General features: G+C 32.5%; 1 protein-coding gene across 6 annotated transcripts in view; it reads left to right on the top strand.

Moving 5' to 3' along the window:
• LOC115209612 overlaps positions 1-22,244 on the top strand; it is a 278,107-nt gene that overhangs the window by 160,626 nt on the left and 95,237 nt on the right. For all 6 annotated transcript variants that reach the window (XM_036501249.1, XM_036501248.1, XM_036501246.1 and 3 more), the window contains one exon: positions 101-309. In XM_036501249.1, the coding sequence (XP_036357142.1) occupies positions 101-309 (209 nt within the window). The remainder of the gene's footprint in view (positions 1-100; positions 310-22,244) is intronic.

Below are 22,244 nucleotides of genomic sequence, written 5' to 3'. Positions count from 1 at the left end.
ATAAGTAAAAATTATTTAAACTACATATCTAGCAAATTTCATGAAAGGCCATATGTAATCATTAAAACTCAACCTTCATTCAATTATTAATCATTGACAGGATGTGACATATGAAATGGACCGAGGTGTGAATACCAATGATCAGTTACTGTCATGCAGAGGATATAAGCCAATGGGACACTTTCCTGATTTACGTCAGCCCGACCGTAGCTCCCTTCTTTGTGCCAAAATTGGGCCTTTAGCCAAAATGTTTGGCATTGAGGAGGAACTCACTGAGAAGATTACTGTTCGTGTTGAGAAATCAATTAGGTAAGTTTAAATGAAAAATTTTAATTGTTGAAGAAAATCAAGTATTTGGCTTCATATTTTGCAAATGTTTTGATGGCTGGGAAATTCTGCTTCTGTTTTAAATTGCATTTAATAATAATTAAAACTTTACTAATATAGCAATGTATCTAACAACAAAATCATATTTATCTGTGATAATAATAAAATAAATAAAATATCTGCACTTTTTCTGTTGAATTAGTTTGTATTAGTATATACTGAAAGTATTTGGATAACTTCCCTAATATTTCATTAAAAATCAAGTTGTCCTTTAAAAAAATTAAGCATTTTATTATTATAATTAAAATATGTTTTCTTTTTTAAGTTAGGAAGAATGTTGGTGATACCTGAATTGGAAGTGATGCTGTTTTGGAGACCCGAATTAATTTATGTAGGAAATTCAAAGCTGCTAATTCTACTTTAAATTAGATAAATGCTTAATACAAGAATAACCTCTGACCAAAAGTTCTTATTGTTGCTTATTAAGTTAATTAGTACTAAGGTTGTCTGAGAAATGTTCAAGCTTGACAAAATAAAATTATACTTTATGCACTTTTCTCTATTTCTTATAGTGCATACAAGCAATCTTATATATATATATATATATATATATATATATATATGTATATATTTATATTTATATATAGTTTTGATATAGTGGCATCTCTTTATTAGATCTGTCCTCCAGCGAGTGTTTAGTTCTATCTCCCATCTTACTAAAAGTAAAACAAAATAATATTGATTGTGATTCTTTGTACTGTATTGATTCTTTAGATTGACTATTTATTTGCATAATCACTCATTGATTATTATTCATGACAGAATATATCTTAAAACAAATGCAGAATTAATCCTTAAATAAAATAATAGATTGTAAACATTATGCAAATATGCAGTTAAGTGTATTTTTGTATTTAAATCTTATATTGTTATAAGTGGCTTTTAAGATATAGTGCAGTTCTAATGTTACTTCTGAAAACTTAATGCTATGTGCAAGAAGTTTAGGATTTACAGTCTTTTCATCCACAGATTACCTTTACAATTTTCTGTGGTTAGGTACAGTCACAGTGTCATATATAACTATCATCCATTTTAATTGTTATAATAGACTATATTAAATTTTAACAAGTGAAAAAAGGAAAACTAACTCAGGTAGTTATATTTTAAAAGCTAGAGATTAAAACTTTCCTACAAAGGAAAGCATGAAAAATATGTGGAATATATTTTTAGCCATCAAAAACTATTATACTTACTCCCTGTTTATTTTGTGATTTTAGAACTGTCTCTGACCATTTTGCAGTGATACAAAAAATGTTTTCACATCACGAATGATGATAAATGAGTACAACATATTTTAGTTTGGTACCGATGGCTAAAACAGCATTTCAGTTATGTAATGGCTCCAATTTCAATACAAAGTCTTAAGTAATATTACATACTAGATAAATACATATAGGAAATGTGTGTCTGTTGTTGAGAAGCTTCTCTCTCAACCATATAGCCTCAGGTCCAAATCTCATTGTGTGACAGCTTGGACATGTGCCTTCTACAGTTTCAGGCCAACCAAAACCTTGTAAGTGGGCTCAGTAGAATCCTGTCAAATATGTGTGTGCACCTACCCTTGTCTTGGCATTACATTATGGTTGTAAACAAGTATCATCATCATACAAGTGGTGTTTGTTTGCAGTCTTCCATATAAAGCATATCTAGCTATGGTGAAATAGCATTTTGCTTGGAAAGAGGGTGAGGGATTGCAACAGGAAGAGAAGCTAACTCAACAAAGTCTTATCTGGTCTATACAAGATGAGAAAGTGGATGTTAAACATTGATGATAATGGTGGTGATATTTCAAGTTTTGACAATGAAATTAAATGTGAGGAAAGTAAGACATTATATTCTTGAAGTATTATGTTATGTAATTGGGCAATTAAGCAGTAACGTAATTAAATAATATCTTATTTTAAGTGGTATAGGGATAGTTTTCAAATTTCCTATTATTAAAAATGTAGTGCTCAGAATATATGACTATTCTGGTGGTATATTAAATATCACTTAAATATATGTTAGTATTATATTTAGCAAATAAATCTAAAATAACACGATAAGGTGTATCCGGATGAATTCAGTTTGCTTTATTTGGTAGAATCCCTTGTTAGTTTTAAAATTGGTTCTTTATAACATAGCCGTTTCCTTCTCTATTTTTTTCTTTTTCTCAGTATGCATATAGTTGAATTAATTTTTACTTTGTGAAGATTCGTTCTGCTCAAACCAACCAAAATGAAAGTAGTTTTCAGTTTTACATTTAGATTTTAAATTTGTACACTTGTAATAATTACACTTTTATGACATTATCAGTGCAGAATAAGTTTACTTAGACATATATTGGTATTAAAATTGCTTCTGAAATATTGACATTTAGATATTTTTTCTTATAGAGAAAAAAACGCTTTATTTGTCATTATTCTTTCTTACTGTATGATTCTGTTTTATTAAAAAACATTGTAAAAATAGCACTTGTAAAGCAGATATTAAATCTCAAAGCAAAGTATTATAAAATTCCCCATAATGTAAGATATTTAGTCTCAAGGTACATAAATTAACAATAATTAAACTTTGTGCAATTTATTTGATTTGTAATTCTGATGTGCATTTACTAGAATTAAAATCTCAGACATTTGCAATACGAGCTTCTTAGGCTTGACTCTTTGATTTGATCTGGTTTAAAAGATTACAAAATAACCACACACAAAAGAAATTCTACAAAAAAAAAAGAAAAAAAAAACAGTAATTTGGATGTTGTGTCATTTTAATGAATATGTTTTGCTTAAATTTATCTAACATGAATTTATTTACCTTTTATAGGTCTGATGTGATAGCATTTGATTATATTTACAATTAAGCATTTTTATGTTTATTAAATCAATTTAGAAAGAAATGATGTATTATTGTACATATATGCGTTTGTGTATGCAGATGGTAGCTAAGAAAAAGTAAACAAAATTTTTCTATGCATACTGAGTCAAAAATATGATTTCTTCATGTATTTCAAACTTTACCTATATGTTCAGAACATTAACTGTATCAAAGAAATCTTATTTTTATCTCAGTTATATGACATTGGATCCAAATATTTTCCTTTGATGTACATGGATGCAAATTTTACACATTCATATGTATGTTTATGAGTTCCCATAGTTCATAAGTTACATGTCTATGTATGCATATATATATATATATATATAATATACATATAAATATTCATACATACATACTGAAACACACAAAACACTGACACATAGATGTGTGTGTGTGTGTGTGTATGTATATATATATATATATATATATAACAGTATGTATGTTTATATAAAAATACTATATGATTATATATCAGTGTTTCTGTGTATGTGTCTTCTTGTCTGTCTCTATAGATTTTTGTATCTTTATGTAAATATAGTGTATGATTATATATAGCATTCATCACCTACACATACATACAGCTTGTGTTTATATATTACATATATGCAACTCTGTGTGTATGTATAAATACATACATAAGTGTATGTCAATGCATATATGATCTATGTGTGTTATATATATATATATATACACAGACACAGATATATATGTCTACACATACATATATATACACACATATGTATACACACACACACACACACACACACACACACACACATATATATATATACATATATAGTGTATATATTTATGTAAATGGTGGTTGTCTACTCCTTATGCTGACCATTTCCTGTACCTAATACTTAGAACCATCATAGGCAAGTTTGAAGATTGCCTCACAAGAATTAAAGACATCCTCATGAAACTGGAACACCACGTGACCATATTTCTTACGGGTGATTTAGTTTCTCCAATGACAAATTGCCCTAAGGCCTCATGCTCTCAGGAATGACTCATTGCAAACAACCACAGGTGGAGTCTCTGCTCAACCTCACCAATACCCTGTTCATGGAGCAATTTGTACTGAGACCAACTAGGGTGAAATGTCTCTCCACACCAAACTTTGGCATGAAACTAGAATATTTCATGTTTGTTATGGAAACCATATGCCAGAAATATGTCCCAGAGCTCAAGGCCAACAGAAAAATGAACAAGATTATGAGGGAGAGGAAGATCCTCCTGAGACAACGGACAAAGATTGCAAATTGCCTTAACCAACATTTTAAAAGTAGCGAAAAGTCCCGCCTAAAAAAAACACTGATGGAGATTGAAAAAATCCTGCAACAATCCTATGTGAGGGAGACAGCAGACAAAGAAGCCTGGGTTATAAAAAGACATTAAGTCAAACCCAAGGGCCTTATTTCATTATATGAAAGAAACAGCTTTAATACCCTGCAAGATAGGACCCCTCTTCCAAAAGGATGGCTCCCTCCAACAAGGATCAACGAGGTGCTCAATGACTAGTTCAAAAGTGCCTTTACATCCTCGTTGGAATATAGACAAGTGAACTAACGAGTGGATTTCTTTGCCACCTCACCTATAACCAGCGAGGCAATTACGATGGCATACATTGACATTAATGAAGAAGATATACTACTAGCCATAGATGAGGTGGACACAAACTTAAGTGCTGGTCCTCATGGTTTCCCACCCACCCTCATCAAGTTGTGTAAGCATGCCCTGGCAACACCACTACAGATTCTCTTCCAGAGCTTTCTTGCAAATGGCAGGCTGCCAAGGAAACTAAATGAGAGAATAATATGCCCAATCCATAAAGTGGAAAGCATAGCAGATGCCAAAAACTATAGACCTATCTCTCTGACTTCACACATCAGCAAAATAATGGAATGGATAGTCAGAGGGAAACTAATCGCATTCTTTGAAGAAAACGACTTGCTGAGTGATACCCAGTATGGCTTTCAAACAGTTAGGAGCTGCTTCACCCAGCACTATGACTGGATGTTGAGGTAGTTACTCAACAACTCAAATGTGGACGTAATATACATTGATTTTGCAAAAGCTTTTGATAAACTGGATCATAGTATGATATGCTACAAACTGCATGATCTCAGCATTGCTGGAAAACTTGGAGAGTGGCTATATGACTTTCTAAAAGATAGAAGTTAGGCAATAGTGGCCAATGGAGTGACCTCAATGGAAACCCAAATAGTGAGCGGTGTTCCACAGGGCACTGTCTTGGGACCACTGCTTTTCATAGTGGCCCGCTCAGATATTCCCTCAACTGCCCGGATAGCCACTGTTGCTAGCTATGCAGACAATATGAAAGTCTCGCAGAAAATACAGAACCCCAGCGATGTTCCACACCTGCAGCAAGAGTTGCACTCAATTTACAGATGGGCTGAGGATAATAATATGCAGTTTAATGCTGAAAAATTCCAAGCCTTGTGCTACCAGTATGCAAAACTGAATATAAAACTTACAGGGTACACTGGTCTACAGGGGATTACAATCCCAGTGCTTATATCAGTGAGGGACCTGGGTATTGGCATGAGTGATGACATCTCTTTCCAAGTGCACATTACCAAGATGGCAACAAAGTGCAGATGACTGGATTGATGGATCTTGAGAACATTCACGACCAGAGAAAAGGAAGCCATGATGATCGTCTGGAGGATATTCGTCTCCAACCACATGGATTACTGCTCCCATCTATGGTCACCCAACAGTGTAAAATTAACAGCGGACCTTGAAGCAATCCAGCGAAGCTTCACTCTTTGTAATAGCTCACCTACCGGGAAAGGCTGAAACAGCTAAGACTCTACTCCTTAGAGCTAAGGCAGGAGAGGTATGCAGTAATATATATGCACCAGGAGCTGCACAAAGCTGGATTTCATAGTCGGGATGCAATCAGAACACCACTGGTTTTAAAGACGAATGCTGCAAAGCATTTAGAGTAGAGTAAAAGTCTACATATGTATATATATAACCAAGGCCTTGTGAGTGCATTTGGTAGACGGAAACTGAAAGAAGTCCATTGTATATATGTATCTGTATATATATATGTATGTATGTCTGTGTTTGTCCCCCCAACATCGCTTGACAACCGATGCGTGTGTGTTTACGTCCCCGTAACTTAGTGGTTCGACAAAAGAGAATAAGTACTAGGCTTACAAAGAATAAGTCCTGTGGTCGATTTGCTCGACTAAAGGCGGTGCTCCAGCATGGCTGCAGTCAAATGACTGAAACAAGTAAAAGAGTATATATATGTGTGTGTGTGTATGTATATATATGTACATATATATATATATATATATATATATATAATATATATATATATACACACATACATATATATGTATATATATGTACACATATATATATATATATACACACATACATATATATGTATGTATATATATGTGTACATATATATATAATAATAATGATATTATTAGGGAGTATATCCAAACTTACAGGGAAAAACTAGATTTAGGATTAAATCAAATTTCACAGTATAAATATAAATTAGAGATAAAAACACTATTAGGCAACTCAAACAGTGATAGACATAAACCAAAACATAAAAAACAAAAAATAAATATAATTAATATAATATACAAAATATATATAAAATATAAAATTTAAATTTTTGAAATTTGAAATTTTTAAATTTATATATATATATATATATATATATATATATATATATATATATATACATATATATTAAACTAATTAAAAGGTTTAATATAATATAATAAGTAAAAACACTATGTACGTTTCATGTCTATAATTCAATTCGAATTACAATTAAGTTTAAATTCAATTAAAAATTCGAATTAAAATTATAGTCAATCTTCAGGTTAATGATAATAGTTAAATAAATAAGCAAATAGAGTTAAGCAATATTTTTTAAGAAATGAATAAAATAATGATTTATCTTAAAAAAACTCTAATTCTAATTATCAAATTAGAAACTTAAAACATTAGGATTTTGTCATACAACCCATTTATTATATTAAATATTAATTTTTAAGGTAAAAAAATAGATTGAAAATAGATATGAATAGTGATTATTTTGTTAAATAATTTGGTAATTAGATATTGACTATAACTGAGTTTAAGATATTCCTGAGTTTATTATGTCTTTTAAAGCCATATTATATCTTAATAGATAAATATGTGGGTATCTGTGTATCTGAAAGAAGTGTCAAATGGGAAAGGGGAATAAAAGGAAGGAGGAGAAGAAAAAGAAGAAAAACGTGTTTACATTTTTGCTACTGGTCAGTCTTTCAATAGTAAATGATTCTTGGCTTTTAGAAATGGCAAACTCAGCTGGCCACTAAAGAAGCAGTACTAAACAAAGGTCTCAACTTTGCTACAACTGTCAAGCGCATTCCACACTTGGACATAATAGCCCCTATTGAAGAGATAGCCATAAATATACCAAAAGCTCAGGGAGATGAACTAAGGTGGAAAGTGAGACATGTACTAGAAAAAGAGAAACTTCCCAAACCAAACATCACTAAGGAAGAAATTTCACTATCAAAAGACTACAGAGTGACAGTTCCATCATAATACTTGCAGCGGACAAGGGAAATGCTACAGTGGTGATGAACAAGACGACTGGCTGGGTGGATCCTAAGAACATTCAGAACCAGAGATAAGGAAACCATGATGGTCCTCTGGTGGACATTCGTCCTCAGTCGCCTGGATTACTGCTCACAGCTATGGTCACCCACCAGTGTAAAATTAACAGCGGACCTTGAAGCAATCCAGAGAAGATTCACAAAGAAGATCGTCTCTTTGCAACAGCTCAGCTACTGGGAAAGGTTGAAACAGCTAAGACTCTACTCCCTGGAGAGAAGACGGGAGAGGTATGCAGTTATATATGTCTGGAAGATCCTGGAAGAAATTGTGCCAAATTTTGGCATTGTAAGCTACACCAATGCTAAAACGGGATGACACTGCATAGTGCCAAAGATCCCAGCAATGCCATCACGCTTAAGGACCAGCTTCTGCAACAGCCTGGGTTTCAAGGGCCCACAGCTTTTTAATATTCTCCGAAAGAGTCTGAGGAACTTGCACAAAGTAGATGTAGCGGTTTTTAAATCATAGCTGGACATCTTTCTGTCAAGAGTCCTAGATGAACCTACCTCACGGCAAGAGGTGCAAATGAGAGTAGCTGTATCAAACTCCATTCTTCACCAAGTGCCACATAGTAGACGAGGTTTGTTGTAATAACAGTGTAGCACAAAACAGCAGTGCATCAGCATGGCCACAGCTCTGAGCTGAAACTAGAAAAAAAAATATATATATATATATATATATGTACATATATATATATATATATATGGATATATTTATATTTATATATATGGATACAAAAATTATTGATAAGAGAACAAACACGAAATTTGCGTCAACAACTTTATATAACACCACACGTCCATACATTTCATAATGCATAAATATTACCATGGCCTTAAACATACAAAGAATATATATATATATATGAAATACACAGAAGGTACAAAATATATATGCAACTAAAAATATAAACATATAGAATGGCCTATCAATTAGGTATACATAATCGGCTTAAAATATTAATAAAATAAAATATCAATCAACTAAAAAAAATATTTTTTCATACTCCCCTCAAGTAAAAATATGTAAAAAAAAGTTTGTTTCATAAAAACCAAGGTAGGTTAGTCCAGGAGCATAAAAGAGTTCCACAAAATCATGTCAAATCACATTTATGTCCATTTCGGCAATTCACTGCCATGGTTTAATTGTGAGTTAAAGTGCACCCCGCCAATGACCCTCCTCATCAAGATGAACAGGAATATCAACAAACTGTTTGTTCACGGGAGTTACAAAACAGCTACATACCTAACTTAAAGAAATTCTATTGCAGGACCAGTCCAAATTTTCTCATAAAAACGATTATTTTCTTTCATTGCTAAACGTGTAGGTGGCTGCTAATCATAGGATGCTCTGGACTCCAACCTAACTTGGTTTTTATGAAATGAAATTTTTTAACAAATTCTTATGTGAGGGGAGTAAAAAAAAGACTTTTTAGTCAATTGATATTTTATTTTATTTAGATTTTTAATCTGATGAGAGGCTTTAAAGTTTTAGTCAATTGTATATGCATTCTTAATAGGCCATTATATATGTTTGTAATTTTATTTCCTTATATATTTTTTATCTTTTGGGTTTTTATATATGTATTCTTTATTTGTTAAAAGCCATGTTAATATTTATATATGATCAAATGTATGGAAGCGTGATGTTGTATAAAGTTGTTGACTCAAAATTGTTTTTTTTAATCACTGCTTTTTATATCGACATATATATATTCATATATATATATCCATGTATATATATATAACCATGTATATATATAAATATATATATATATGTATGAATATATGTATCCATATGTATATCTATATGTATGTATATATATCCATTTATATATATGTGTATATATATATATTTATGCTTATATATATGTGTGTGTATGCATGTATATCCATATATGCATATATATGAATATACATATATATATATTTATGTATATTTGTATATATTTATGTATATTTATATATATGAATATGCATATATATATATATATATATGTATGTATTATATATGTATATGTATGTATATATGTATGTATTATATATGTATATGTATGTATATATGTATATATATATATGTATATGCATATATATATGGATATACATATATATATGTAAATATATATATATCTATATTTATGTATGAATTTATGCATATATATATGCATATAAATCCATATATGCATATATGTATATATATCTATATAAATATATGTATATATATTGATTTCACTTTTTTATAACTCGCTCTGAGATTTATCATTGTATATGTATATATATATATTTGTATATGTGTACATATATGTATATAAATATGTGTATATATTTATGTATATATATATATATATGTATAACGGGAAGCTTTATGAAAATAGACAAAAGACGAAGGCAGGTTTACGGAAATAAACAAAAGACAAAGGCAGGTGGAATACAAACAAACAATTGTATTAGTATGGCGCTCAGGAAATATAAATAAAACAAGTCTTTAACGTTTCGAACCTACGCTCTTCAACAGAAAGATACACAGAGAAAAAACACAGAAAGAAGCAAAGAAAAATATATATATATATATATTTGTATATATTTATGTATATATATATATATGCATATATACACGTATTATATATGTATATTTATATACATGCATATATGTATATGTACATATATATTTATATGTATGCATATATGTATATGTACATATATATATTTATATACATGCATATATGTATACATGTACATATATATATATATATATATATATATATTATATATATATATATATATATATATATATATATATATATATATGTATATATATGTACACATGTATATATATATATATGTATATATGTACACATGTATATATATATATATGTATATATGTACACATGTAAATATATATATATCTATATTTATGTATGAATTTATGCATATATATATGCATATAAATCCATATGGGTGGCCACTGCTGACACCAGCCCAGGTGCCACACCGACAGCCTTTATTGACACCCCAAATATCTCACCAGTGCTTCTGCTGAATGTCAGAGGTCTGGTGAAACCCACTAATATGAGTAAAATTCCTTACCTTAGGGACTTAAGCACAAGCAACCATGCAATATGCATAGCGCTGACTGAAACGCACCTGTCAAGCAGTATAGCAGATGCAGAAATACACGTACCAAAGTATACTGTTTTTCGGTCAGAAGGAAAAAGAACTCATGGTGGGGTTGCCCTGTACGTCCGTGAAGATGTCACACCCATAGTACTGTTGACACACTCAAACTCAGTCTGTGACACACTGATAGTACACATGAACAACCGAAAATAGTAATATGTGTCACATATCGGCCACCAGACACCCCTAGTCATGAAGGAGTGTTTGAAGATAGCCTCAGAAGAATAGAAAAAGTCCTGGACAAACTGGACCAGGGTAACACCATTCTACTGCTGGGAGATTTTAACCTTCCGAAAGTCAAATGGCCAGATGGCCATCTCCTCCCTGGAATGACATCACTTGAACAGAGACAGACAGAGTCCTTGTGGCTCTCACACGCAAGTTTTTCATGGAACAAGCAGTGCTTCGGCCAACAAGAGGTGAGAATGTCTTGGACCTCTGTTTCACAAGCAACCGATGCTCATCCACAACATATGGTAACACCTACAATTCTCTCAGATCACAACTTAGTAGAGGTAATGATATATGGTATGAGAGAGTTAGTTGAGACGCAGCCATTAGAAAATACCACAGGCCTATCCAGTCTAAACTTCCATAAGGCAAACTGGAAGAAGATCAACGAAGAGATCCGAAAACATGACTGGAGTGACTTCATCACCACACAAGAGACCAACACACATTTCCAACATTTCATGACAACAATACAGAACATATGCCATAATTTGTCCCGGAGAAAAAAGCCAGCGGGCATAGGAACGTTATTCCAGAGACAGGAAAATACTTATGAGGCGAAGAGCTAAGCTCTCGAAGCAACTGAATGCACGGCAGAGAAACAATAAGGGACTCCACCTGAAACTTTTTGAAACGGAAACTGCACTCAAACTTTCCTATGAGAAGGAGAGGGCAGAGAGAGAAGCCAGGGCCATAGAGAATATTAAAACAAACCCTAAAGCTTTCTTTAAATTTGCGAAAGAAACCACCTCGGTACACTGCAAGATTGGCCCACTCTTTGATAAAAAGGGCTCTCTAACTGAGGACCCCCAAGGGATAAGTGAAATACTAAAGGAACAGTATAAAAGTGTGTTCACATCCCCTCTGGGGCACATGCAAATCACAAACCCAGAAGTTTTCTTTGATGCCACAACACTCCAAAACCAAACAACAACCATCGACCACATAGACATAACAGAGAGGGATGTAATATCTGCCATAGAAGAAATGAGAATAAACTCAGCTGCTGGACCAGATGGATTCCCAGCAGTCCTCCTAAAAACATGCAGGCATGCCCTAGCGGGACCACTGAAGATGCTCTTCAGTGGTTCCTTGGCTAACGGTAAACTGCCCAGGGCGCTAAAAGAAGGCACCATATGCCCTATCCACAAAGGAGGGAGTAGAGCAGAGGCCAAAAACTACAGGCCAGTCTCCCTGACGTCACACATAAGTAAGGTCATGGAACGAATCATCAGAAAAAAACTGATCACGTTCCTCGAAGAAACTAACCGTCTCACTGACACACAGCATGGCTTTCGCCCAGGAAGAAGCTGCCTTACGCAGCTGTTACAACACTACGACTGGGTACTGAAACAACTACTGGATCGCTCACAGGTGGATGTGGTATATCTCGACTTTGCGAAGGCCTTTGACAAAGTCGACCACGGAGTGATATGTCACAAATTACTCAGACTCGGCATAACAGGAAAAGTAGGTGAGTGGATACATGACTTCCTGAAGGACAGAAGCCAGATGGTTGCAGCCAATGGAGCCCTCTCGGGAAAGACACCAATAGCAAGCGGGGTGCCACAGGGCACAGTCTTGGGACCCTTGCTGTTTTTGGTGGCGCTCTCTGACATGCCCTTGGTAGCACAAACAACATCCCTCACTAGCTATGCTGATGACACAAAGGTAGCACAGGCAATCAAAAACCCAGCTGATGCTGACCTTTTACAACAAGATCTGGATGCCATATACAAATGGGCTGAAGAAAACAACATGCAATTTAATGCTGGTAATTTCAAGCCTTACAATATCAAGCTGTAAACACATATACATTACAACACAACTATACTGGTCCAGGAGGGATCGAAATCCCAGTATCGAAATCAATACGGGACCTGGGGATAGACATGAGTGACGATGCATCTTTTTCTTCACACATCGCGAAGGTGGCGACAATGTGCAGACGACTCACTGGCTGGATCCTGAGGACATTCCGGACAAGAGACTGCGAGACCATGTTGACACTATGGAGGACATTTGTCCTAAGCCGCCTAGACTACTGCTCCCAACTGTGGTCACCGCATAGTGTCAAACTAACCACAGAGCTTGAGACAATCCAAAGACATTTCACCAAGAGGATTTCCACCATGAAAGAAAAAAACTATTGGGAGAGGCTTAGGGAACTCAATTTGTACTCCTTGGAACGAAGACGAGAGAGATATGCAGTGATATACATATGGAAAATCCTGGAGGGACTAGCACCAAATTTTGGAATTGAGAGCTGTTCCAATCCCCGTACAGGTCGTCACTGTGTGGTGCCAAAGGTCCCGTCTTCCACATCCAGGGTAAGGAGCAGATACTGTAATAGCCTGGGGTTCAGGGGCCCTCAGCTGTTCAACAAACTGCCAAGAAAACTAAGAGATCTACATGATGCGGATGTGGACATTTTCAAAAAACATCTAGACAAGCTGCTTTCCGGGATCCCAGATGAACCCACTGCAAGGTACGAAGGTAACCTAAGGGCAGCAGCTACAAACTCTCTCTTAGATCAGTGGCCAGCCACGGCAAACTGGACTTAGAGAGGGTAGCAACAAGGGCGGTGCCCCAGCATGGCCTCAGCCGGATGGCTGAAACAAGTAAAAGAGTAAAAGAGTAAATATATGTATATATGTACACATGTATATATATATGTATATATGTACACATGTATATATATATATGTACACATGTATATATATGTACACATGTATATATATATATATGTACATATGTATATATATATATGTGTGTATAGGTACATATGTATATATATTTGTATAAATATATATATATATGTGTATGGTATATATATTGGATATATATGTAATACATGTATATATATATATATAGTGTGATATATATATAGTATATATATATATATGGCTATATATGTGTATATATATACGCTTTATATGTATATATGTGTATATATATATACGGCTATATATGTATATATTTGTATATATATCTGTATATATATATATATATATATATATATATGTATGTATATATTAATATTGTATGTATATATATATATGTATGTATATTTTGTATATATATGTATGTATATATATATATGTATGTATATATTTGTATATATATGTATGTATATATATGTAATGTATATATTATATATATATATATATATATATTATGTATATATATATATATATATATATATGTATATATATATGTATTATATATGTGTATATATATTGTTATATATATATATGTGTATATATAATATGTGTATAATATATGTATATATATATATGTATGTATATATATAGGTATATATATGTATATATATTTATATGCAAATATATATATGTATATATATATGTGTGTGTGTACATGTATATATATATGTGTATAGGTATATATATTGATGTATATATATATATACCTATGTGTGTGTATATATATATATAAGGATATATATATATATAAACATATATTGGTTTATATGTATATAAATATATGCATATATACATACATACATGTACATACCTACATATATATGTATATATACATGCATATATGGGTACAGGACATCATAAAGACAAAAAGAAAGAAAGAAAATTCTTTTCGAACAATGAAAAACACAAAGAGAGAAACGAGACATACAACAAAAACAATATTGCACTTCATCAGTTGTCCCTGTTTCATCTACTCCGCATTCCGTAGGCAAAGACAATACCCGACTTGGGTGAAACAGTCCTTCCCGCAAAGCAAATTAAATCAAATTGGGGATTTTTTGTGGGCGGTGAACATGGTAGCAAAACAGGACAGTGAGAACAAAACAGTAAAATCAAATGGTGAGGGCTGTTAATCGAAGACGATAGAAAAATTATTAGGAGTGCTAAGAAGACGAGCTTATGAGAGGAGACAGGTATAAGCACGTGTTGTCTTTAGGAAGGAAATGGGCAGAAAGATGCATATATGTATATACATATATATGGAAATATACATATGTGTATATATATATATATATATAATGTATATATCTGTATATATATATAATGTATATATATGTATATATATATATATGTATATACATTGGAGATGAAAAACCCAAAAAAGAAATAAAAGGAGGAAAAACTCAAACAAAACCAAAAATTGAAACAGCCAAGAATAGAAGTAAAACTGACTATCCATATACCAAAAGGGATGGAAACAAACAGCACACACGGGTATGTAGGTTCTACCTGAGAGGTACCTGCTGGCATGGAGAGGAAGGTGCAGGCTGCCATTTTGCACATCGGGGACCCTGCCGCAGAGACACAAAACAGATCAGAAACCAACTAACAAAAGGAAAAGGCATGGACCACGCACCACCTGCCCCAAAACGGAGGTACGCAGATGTGGTGCGTTCCACAAACTGCCAACATGATGTTGTTGAAAGGGCAACTGCTGAACAAGAATCTTTTTTGTGCATGGCACAAAAGATTGTACAGCAGCTAACCTGGCTTCATCAAACCCCAAGCTCACAGATGGGACTATCCACAATATCAATACCACCACAGCAATAGACCCAAGGTGGACACCGCCGGCAACAGCATACACCTCACCTCGATGCTCCTACTGAACATCAGAGGACTGCAAACACTCAGTAACAGGACAAAATCCCGTTCTTGAGAGACTTTGTTGCATGCAATCAAGCCTTATGCATAGCACTTACGGAAACGCACTGAAACCTACAGAGCAGACGGCGGATTACACATACACAGTATGTTGTACTACGGACCGACAGAAAAGAAAGGAGTCATGGAGGAGTTGCTATGTACAGCCGTGAGGACCTCACACCCCAGGGCCTTTGTCATACTCAACTCGGTGTGTGACACACTAATTGCACATATAAGGCAACTTGATGTAGTTGTGTGTGCTACATATCGCCCTCCAGATGCCCCAAGCCATGTAGGCAAGTTTGAAGACTGCCTTATAAAAATAGAAGTTCTAATCACATTAGAACAACACATAAGTGTACTTCTTATGGGAGACTTCAATCTACCCAATGTCAGATGGCCTGAGGGCTTTTCTCTCCCAGGAATGCCAAGATGTGAACGAGGACAGGCGAGGTCCCTCCTGAACCTCATCAACACCCTGTACATGGAGCAAGTAATATTCCAACCAACCAGGGCAGGTAACACACTGGATCTCTGCTTCACAAATAATATGGATCTCATCCATAATGTGAAAGTGACACCGACACTACTCTCGGATCACAACATGGTAGAGCTGACCATGTATGGGCCAAAGGAAAGCATGGACATGCAGCCTACAAGGAACCCTCAGAATCTTTCCAGCTTGAACTTCCATAAGGCAAACTGGAAACAAATTGAGAAAGAGATCCTCAAACAAAACTGGCCTGAATGTCTCTCCTCGCCAGACATCGATGTGAAACTTCAACAATTCATGTCTGTAATGCAAGCCATATGCTACAAATGTGTCCCAGAGAGAAAGGCCACTGTACACAAGAACAAAATCCCCAGAGAGAGGAAAATTTTAATGTGACGGCATACAAAAATTTCAAATCGCCTAAACAAACAAATTGAAAGCAGTGAAAAGTCCCGCCTGAAAATAAAACTGTTGGAAATTGAAAAATGTCTGCAACTCTCCCATGAAAAGGAAAGAGCAGACAAAGAAGCCTGGGCTATAGACAACATAAAATCTAACCCCAGAGCTTTCTACAGGTATGCCAAAGAAACAGCTACGGTGCACTGTAGGATAGGGCCACTCCTTGAAAAGGATGACACACTCACAGGAAAACCAATGAGGGTAAGTGAAATACTGAATGAGGAATTCAAGAGTGTTTTCACTCCACCCCTTGGGCATTTCCAATCACCAATCCACTGACTTCTTTACCACTGCAGATATAAAATCAGAGGCAGCGACGATAGATTACATCGATATAAAGGAAAACGATGTAATAAAGGCTATAGATGAAATGAAAACAGACTCAGCTACTGGCCCCGATGGATTCCCGGCAATCCTCCTAAAAGTATGTAAGAGAGTCCTAGCAAGACCACTGCAGTTCCTCTTTAAGAGCTTCCTTGCAACTGGCAAACTTCCAAGAAAACTGAAGGAAGGTAAAATATGCCCTATTCATAAAGGAGGTAGCAGAGCGGAGGCCAAGAACTACAGACCTATCTCTCTGACCTCACACATCAGCAAGGTCATGGAACGAATAGTCAGAAGGAAACTGATCACCTTCCTTGAAGAAAATGACTTGCTGCCTGACACCCAACATGGTTTCCGACCAGGCAGAAGCTGCTTAACTCAGCTCCTACAATACTATGACTGGGTGCTGAAACGACTGCTCAACCACTCAAATGTGGAAGTGATATATCTCGACTTTGCAAAGGCCTTTGATAAAGTCGATCATGGAATGATATGTCAGAAACTGCGTGATCTTAGCATAGTTGGAAAACTGGGAGAATGGCTTCATGACTTTCTGAAAGATAGAAGTCAGGTGGTAGTATTGCTCTCAGCTATGGCCACCATCCAGTGTCAAGTTGATCACAGAACTTGAGGCGATCCAACGTAGCTACACGAAGAAGATAGCCTCTGTGCAGAATATAAGCTACTGGGAAAGACTCAAGAGATTAAAACTCTATTCCTTGGAGCGTAGGCGAGAAAGATATGCCATAGTATACATCTGGAAGATCCTGGAAGGACTTGTCCCAAACTTTGGCATCGAGAGTTACACAAATGCCAGAACTGGGCACCACTGCGTGGTGCCAAGAACACCAAATTTGCCATCAAGATGTAGGACAAGATACTGTGATAGCCTGGGCTTCCGAGGCCCACAGCTCTTAAATATCCTCCCGAAGAACCTAAGAGACCTGCATGGGGTGGATGCAGATGTCTTTAAAATGAAACTGGATCTCTTCTTGTCAGGTATCCAGATGAACCAACTTCACGGCAGGAGGTGCAGATGAGGGCAGCTGCATTGAACTCTCTCATGCACCAAATGCAGTTGCTAAAAGCATTCATCATGAAGTAAAACCATGTAGCAACACCAAATGGCGGTGCCCCAGCATGGCCACAGCTCTTGAGCTGAAACTAGAATCATCAATCAATCAATCAATCAATCATATATGAAGACATGCACATGTGTATATATATATGTATATATATATGCATATATATATATATATATATATATATATATATATGGATATATATGTATATATATATATGTGTGTATATATATATGGATATATATGTGTGTATATATATATGGATATATATGTATATATATATATGGATATATATGTGTATATATATATGGATATATATGTGTATATATATATATATGGATATATATGTGTATATATATATATTATGGATATATATGTATATGGATATATATGTGTGTATATATATATATGGATATATATGGGTGTATATATATATATGGATATATATGTGTATATATATATTATGGATATATATGTATATGGATATATATGTGTATATATATATATATGGATTTATGTGTATATATATATATGATATATATGTGTGTATATATATATATGGATATATATGTGTGTATATATATATATGGATATATATGTGTGGATATATATATATATGGATATATATGTTTATATATATATATATGGATGTATATGTATATATAATATATATATGGATATATATGTGTGTATATATATATATATGGATATATATGTGTATATATATATATATGGATGTATATGTATATATATATATATATATATGGATGTATATGTATATATATATATATATATATGGATATATATGTGTATATATATATTATGGATGTATATGTATATATATATATATATGGAATATATATGTGTGTATATATATATATATATATATATATATGGATATATAATAATATATATAGTCTATATATATATATATGGATATATAAGTGTATATATATATATATAGGATATATATGGTATCTATATATATATTTGGTATATGTGTAATATATATATATATTTGGATATATATGTTTATATATATATATATAGATATTTGGATATATATTGTATATATATATATATATTTGGATATATATGTATATATATATATAATTTGGATATAATATATATGTATGTATATTTATACATAAGTATGTATAATGTATATACATATAATATATATATTATATATATTATATATATATATATTATTATGTGTTATATTATGGATATATATGTATATACATATGTATATATGGGTATATATATACATATTACAGAGATGTACATGCATTGTAAGTGATTTCATCTGAGATCGTGTGCTGAAACGAAACCAATTGCAGCATGGAAAGTGTCTGTAAGCCAGTTAAGAAACACACAAAAGCTGTTCAATTCACTTCAACATTTAAGCTTAATTTGTCAAATTATTTTTGCCACTTTAAGACCGCGACCTGTTCATTGACAAAAATCCGTGCTGCATCCATACATATATATAAATATATACATATCTATATATATGTATGGATATATATGTATACACATATGTATATATATGAATCTACATATCTATATATATATATATAGTGAGAGAGAGAGAAAGAGAAAGAGAGATGGATGTATACTGTCCAAAACGAGGATGTAATTTACTTGTCAGATATTTTTAAACATCTGGATATGAAATGTTGATCTCAGCTTATATATTGAGAGAAAAATCCTCAATACATCGGGATAAACTGTCCAATATATTGTTAAGTGTATATAAGAAAATGGAGAAGAAATATTGCGGATACTTATTTAATTTTATTTGTATTATGATGAAAACATATCAAAATATTTAATAGAAATAAAATTTAAATTAACAGAGTGAACATAAGAAATAATAAAAAAAGTACGCATACATATGTTTTACTCCGGTGACTAGGTGAATAAATGCCTGGGATCATCATGTATGTGTGTGTATATATATATATATATACACACACACATGCACACAATTATATAAATATACATGTGTGTATATTTTTGTATATTTACATTTGCAATTATATTAACCATTGTATTTGAATTAGTATAAACATGAGTGTGTGTCTGTATACATATACACACACAAACATGCATGTTGATAGATCTATATATATATATATATATATATATATATATATATATATATATATATATATATATATAAAATATATTTACAATATATATGTGTGGGCATGCATATGTCTCTGTTTCTACATGTATCATGTGTGTCGTTTATGTCTGTGTATATGTATGTATATATATATATATATGTGTGTGTGTGTGGTGGATGATAGATGTGTTTGTGTATATATGCATAAACATATAGTATTTTAATTTTATGTATATCATCAATCTATGTGTAGAATGCTATATATTAGTGGCTCTTGTTGATAGTTTAATAATAAGTTTGTTGATAGTATAATAATGTGTGTATTATCGTATATATTTTGTTTATTAAAATATATATATATATACGTATATATATATATATATATGCACATATTTGTATATGTATTCATATGCATACATTTTTTGTATATACATATTTATAGACATGTATTTATTCTCTCTGCCTGTTTATGTTCTCCTGTATGTGTGTTTGTCTGTATATATATATATATATATATATATATATATGTATACATATATATGTATGTGTATACATCTATATATATGTACTGACTCTACACTTATTCATATGCATATATTTGCCTTACAGTTGTATGTCTATATATACACACATTTTCTTTTATTTATGATTGATTTGTATATATGTTTATGCGTATGTATGTATATATTTATATATATATATATACATATATATATATATATATATATATATATATATATATATATATATATACACATATACATATATATATATATTATATATATATATATATATATATATACATATACATACATACATGCACATATGCAAATCACCACTATTCTGAAACTTTGCATTCTAGTGTTTTCATGAAGATATTTAGATTTAAGTTTTGTATTGTTGATTCATTTGGAAGACACTGTTCTTTTTTTCTATATTAAGAATTTGAACTAATTATCATTGAAATTTATTGAAATTTATAGTTGAAACCTTGTTGTCCCAGATCGAATATTCTATTTTATATGTAGTTTTCACTTTATGCTTTTAATTATTCATTAATTTTTATGACCTTTGCTGATTGTCATTGAAGATTTTTATTTCTATCAAATGCTGAATGTAAATTTGTGGCCATTCCATTTATTTGATAAGATATTGTATCTACCATTCATATACATTCTTCATGAAAGCATTTCTACTAAATCATTTTCTAGAATGTTATTGACTCATTACAATATATAATACATCTTCATTTTTCATAGTATATTTTCACTAGGGCATTAATTGCATCATTCAGGTTTCTCCATGCAAAATTTAAAAAAAAGCCTCTTGATTGAGATAATTTTCATACATGAGATATTGTAACACTCTCTGATTTCTTTCATCTGTCACTTGGACATAACTAATTAAGTTTTTACATTATTGGCAGAGTAATTAAAATTCACATTCTCTAGCATGTAACTAAACATATTGAACATTCGATTAAAAAAAATACATACTCTATAAATTTCCTAACTATTTTCTGACTTCCTATTTCTCTTTTCTTAGCCTCTCTCACCAGCCACTTCTATTTTCTCCTACTGTTTTCATTCTTTTTTTCTACCTTCTTCTTCACTTATATGGCTTAGCCTTTATAAATTCTACCCCACTAATAGTTGCCGCTTATAATTTGGATAATATTCTTAGAGTAGGAAAAAAATGGCCATTTTTTTTGGTAGCATTTACTTCAAAGTTCCTTTGTTCACACACACATATATATATATATATGAATGCACATAATTCAGT

This window comes from Octopus sinensis, linkage group LG3 (assembly GCF_006345805.1).
Source record: "Octopus sinensis linkage group LG3, ASM634580v1, whole genome shotgun sequence".
NCBI lineage: Eukaryota > Metazoa > Mollusca > Cephalopoda > Octopoda > Octopodidae > Octopus > Octopus sinensis.
The sequence above is the reverse complement of the archived record's forward strand: the minus strand, read 5'-3'. Positions and strand labels throughout refer to the sequence as shown.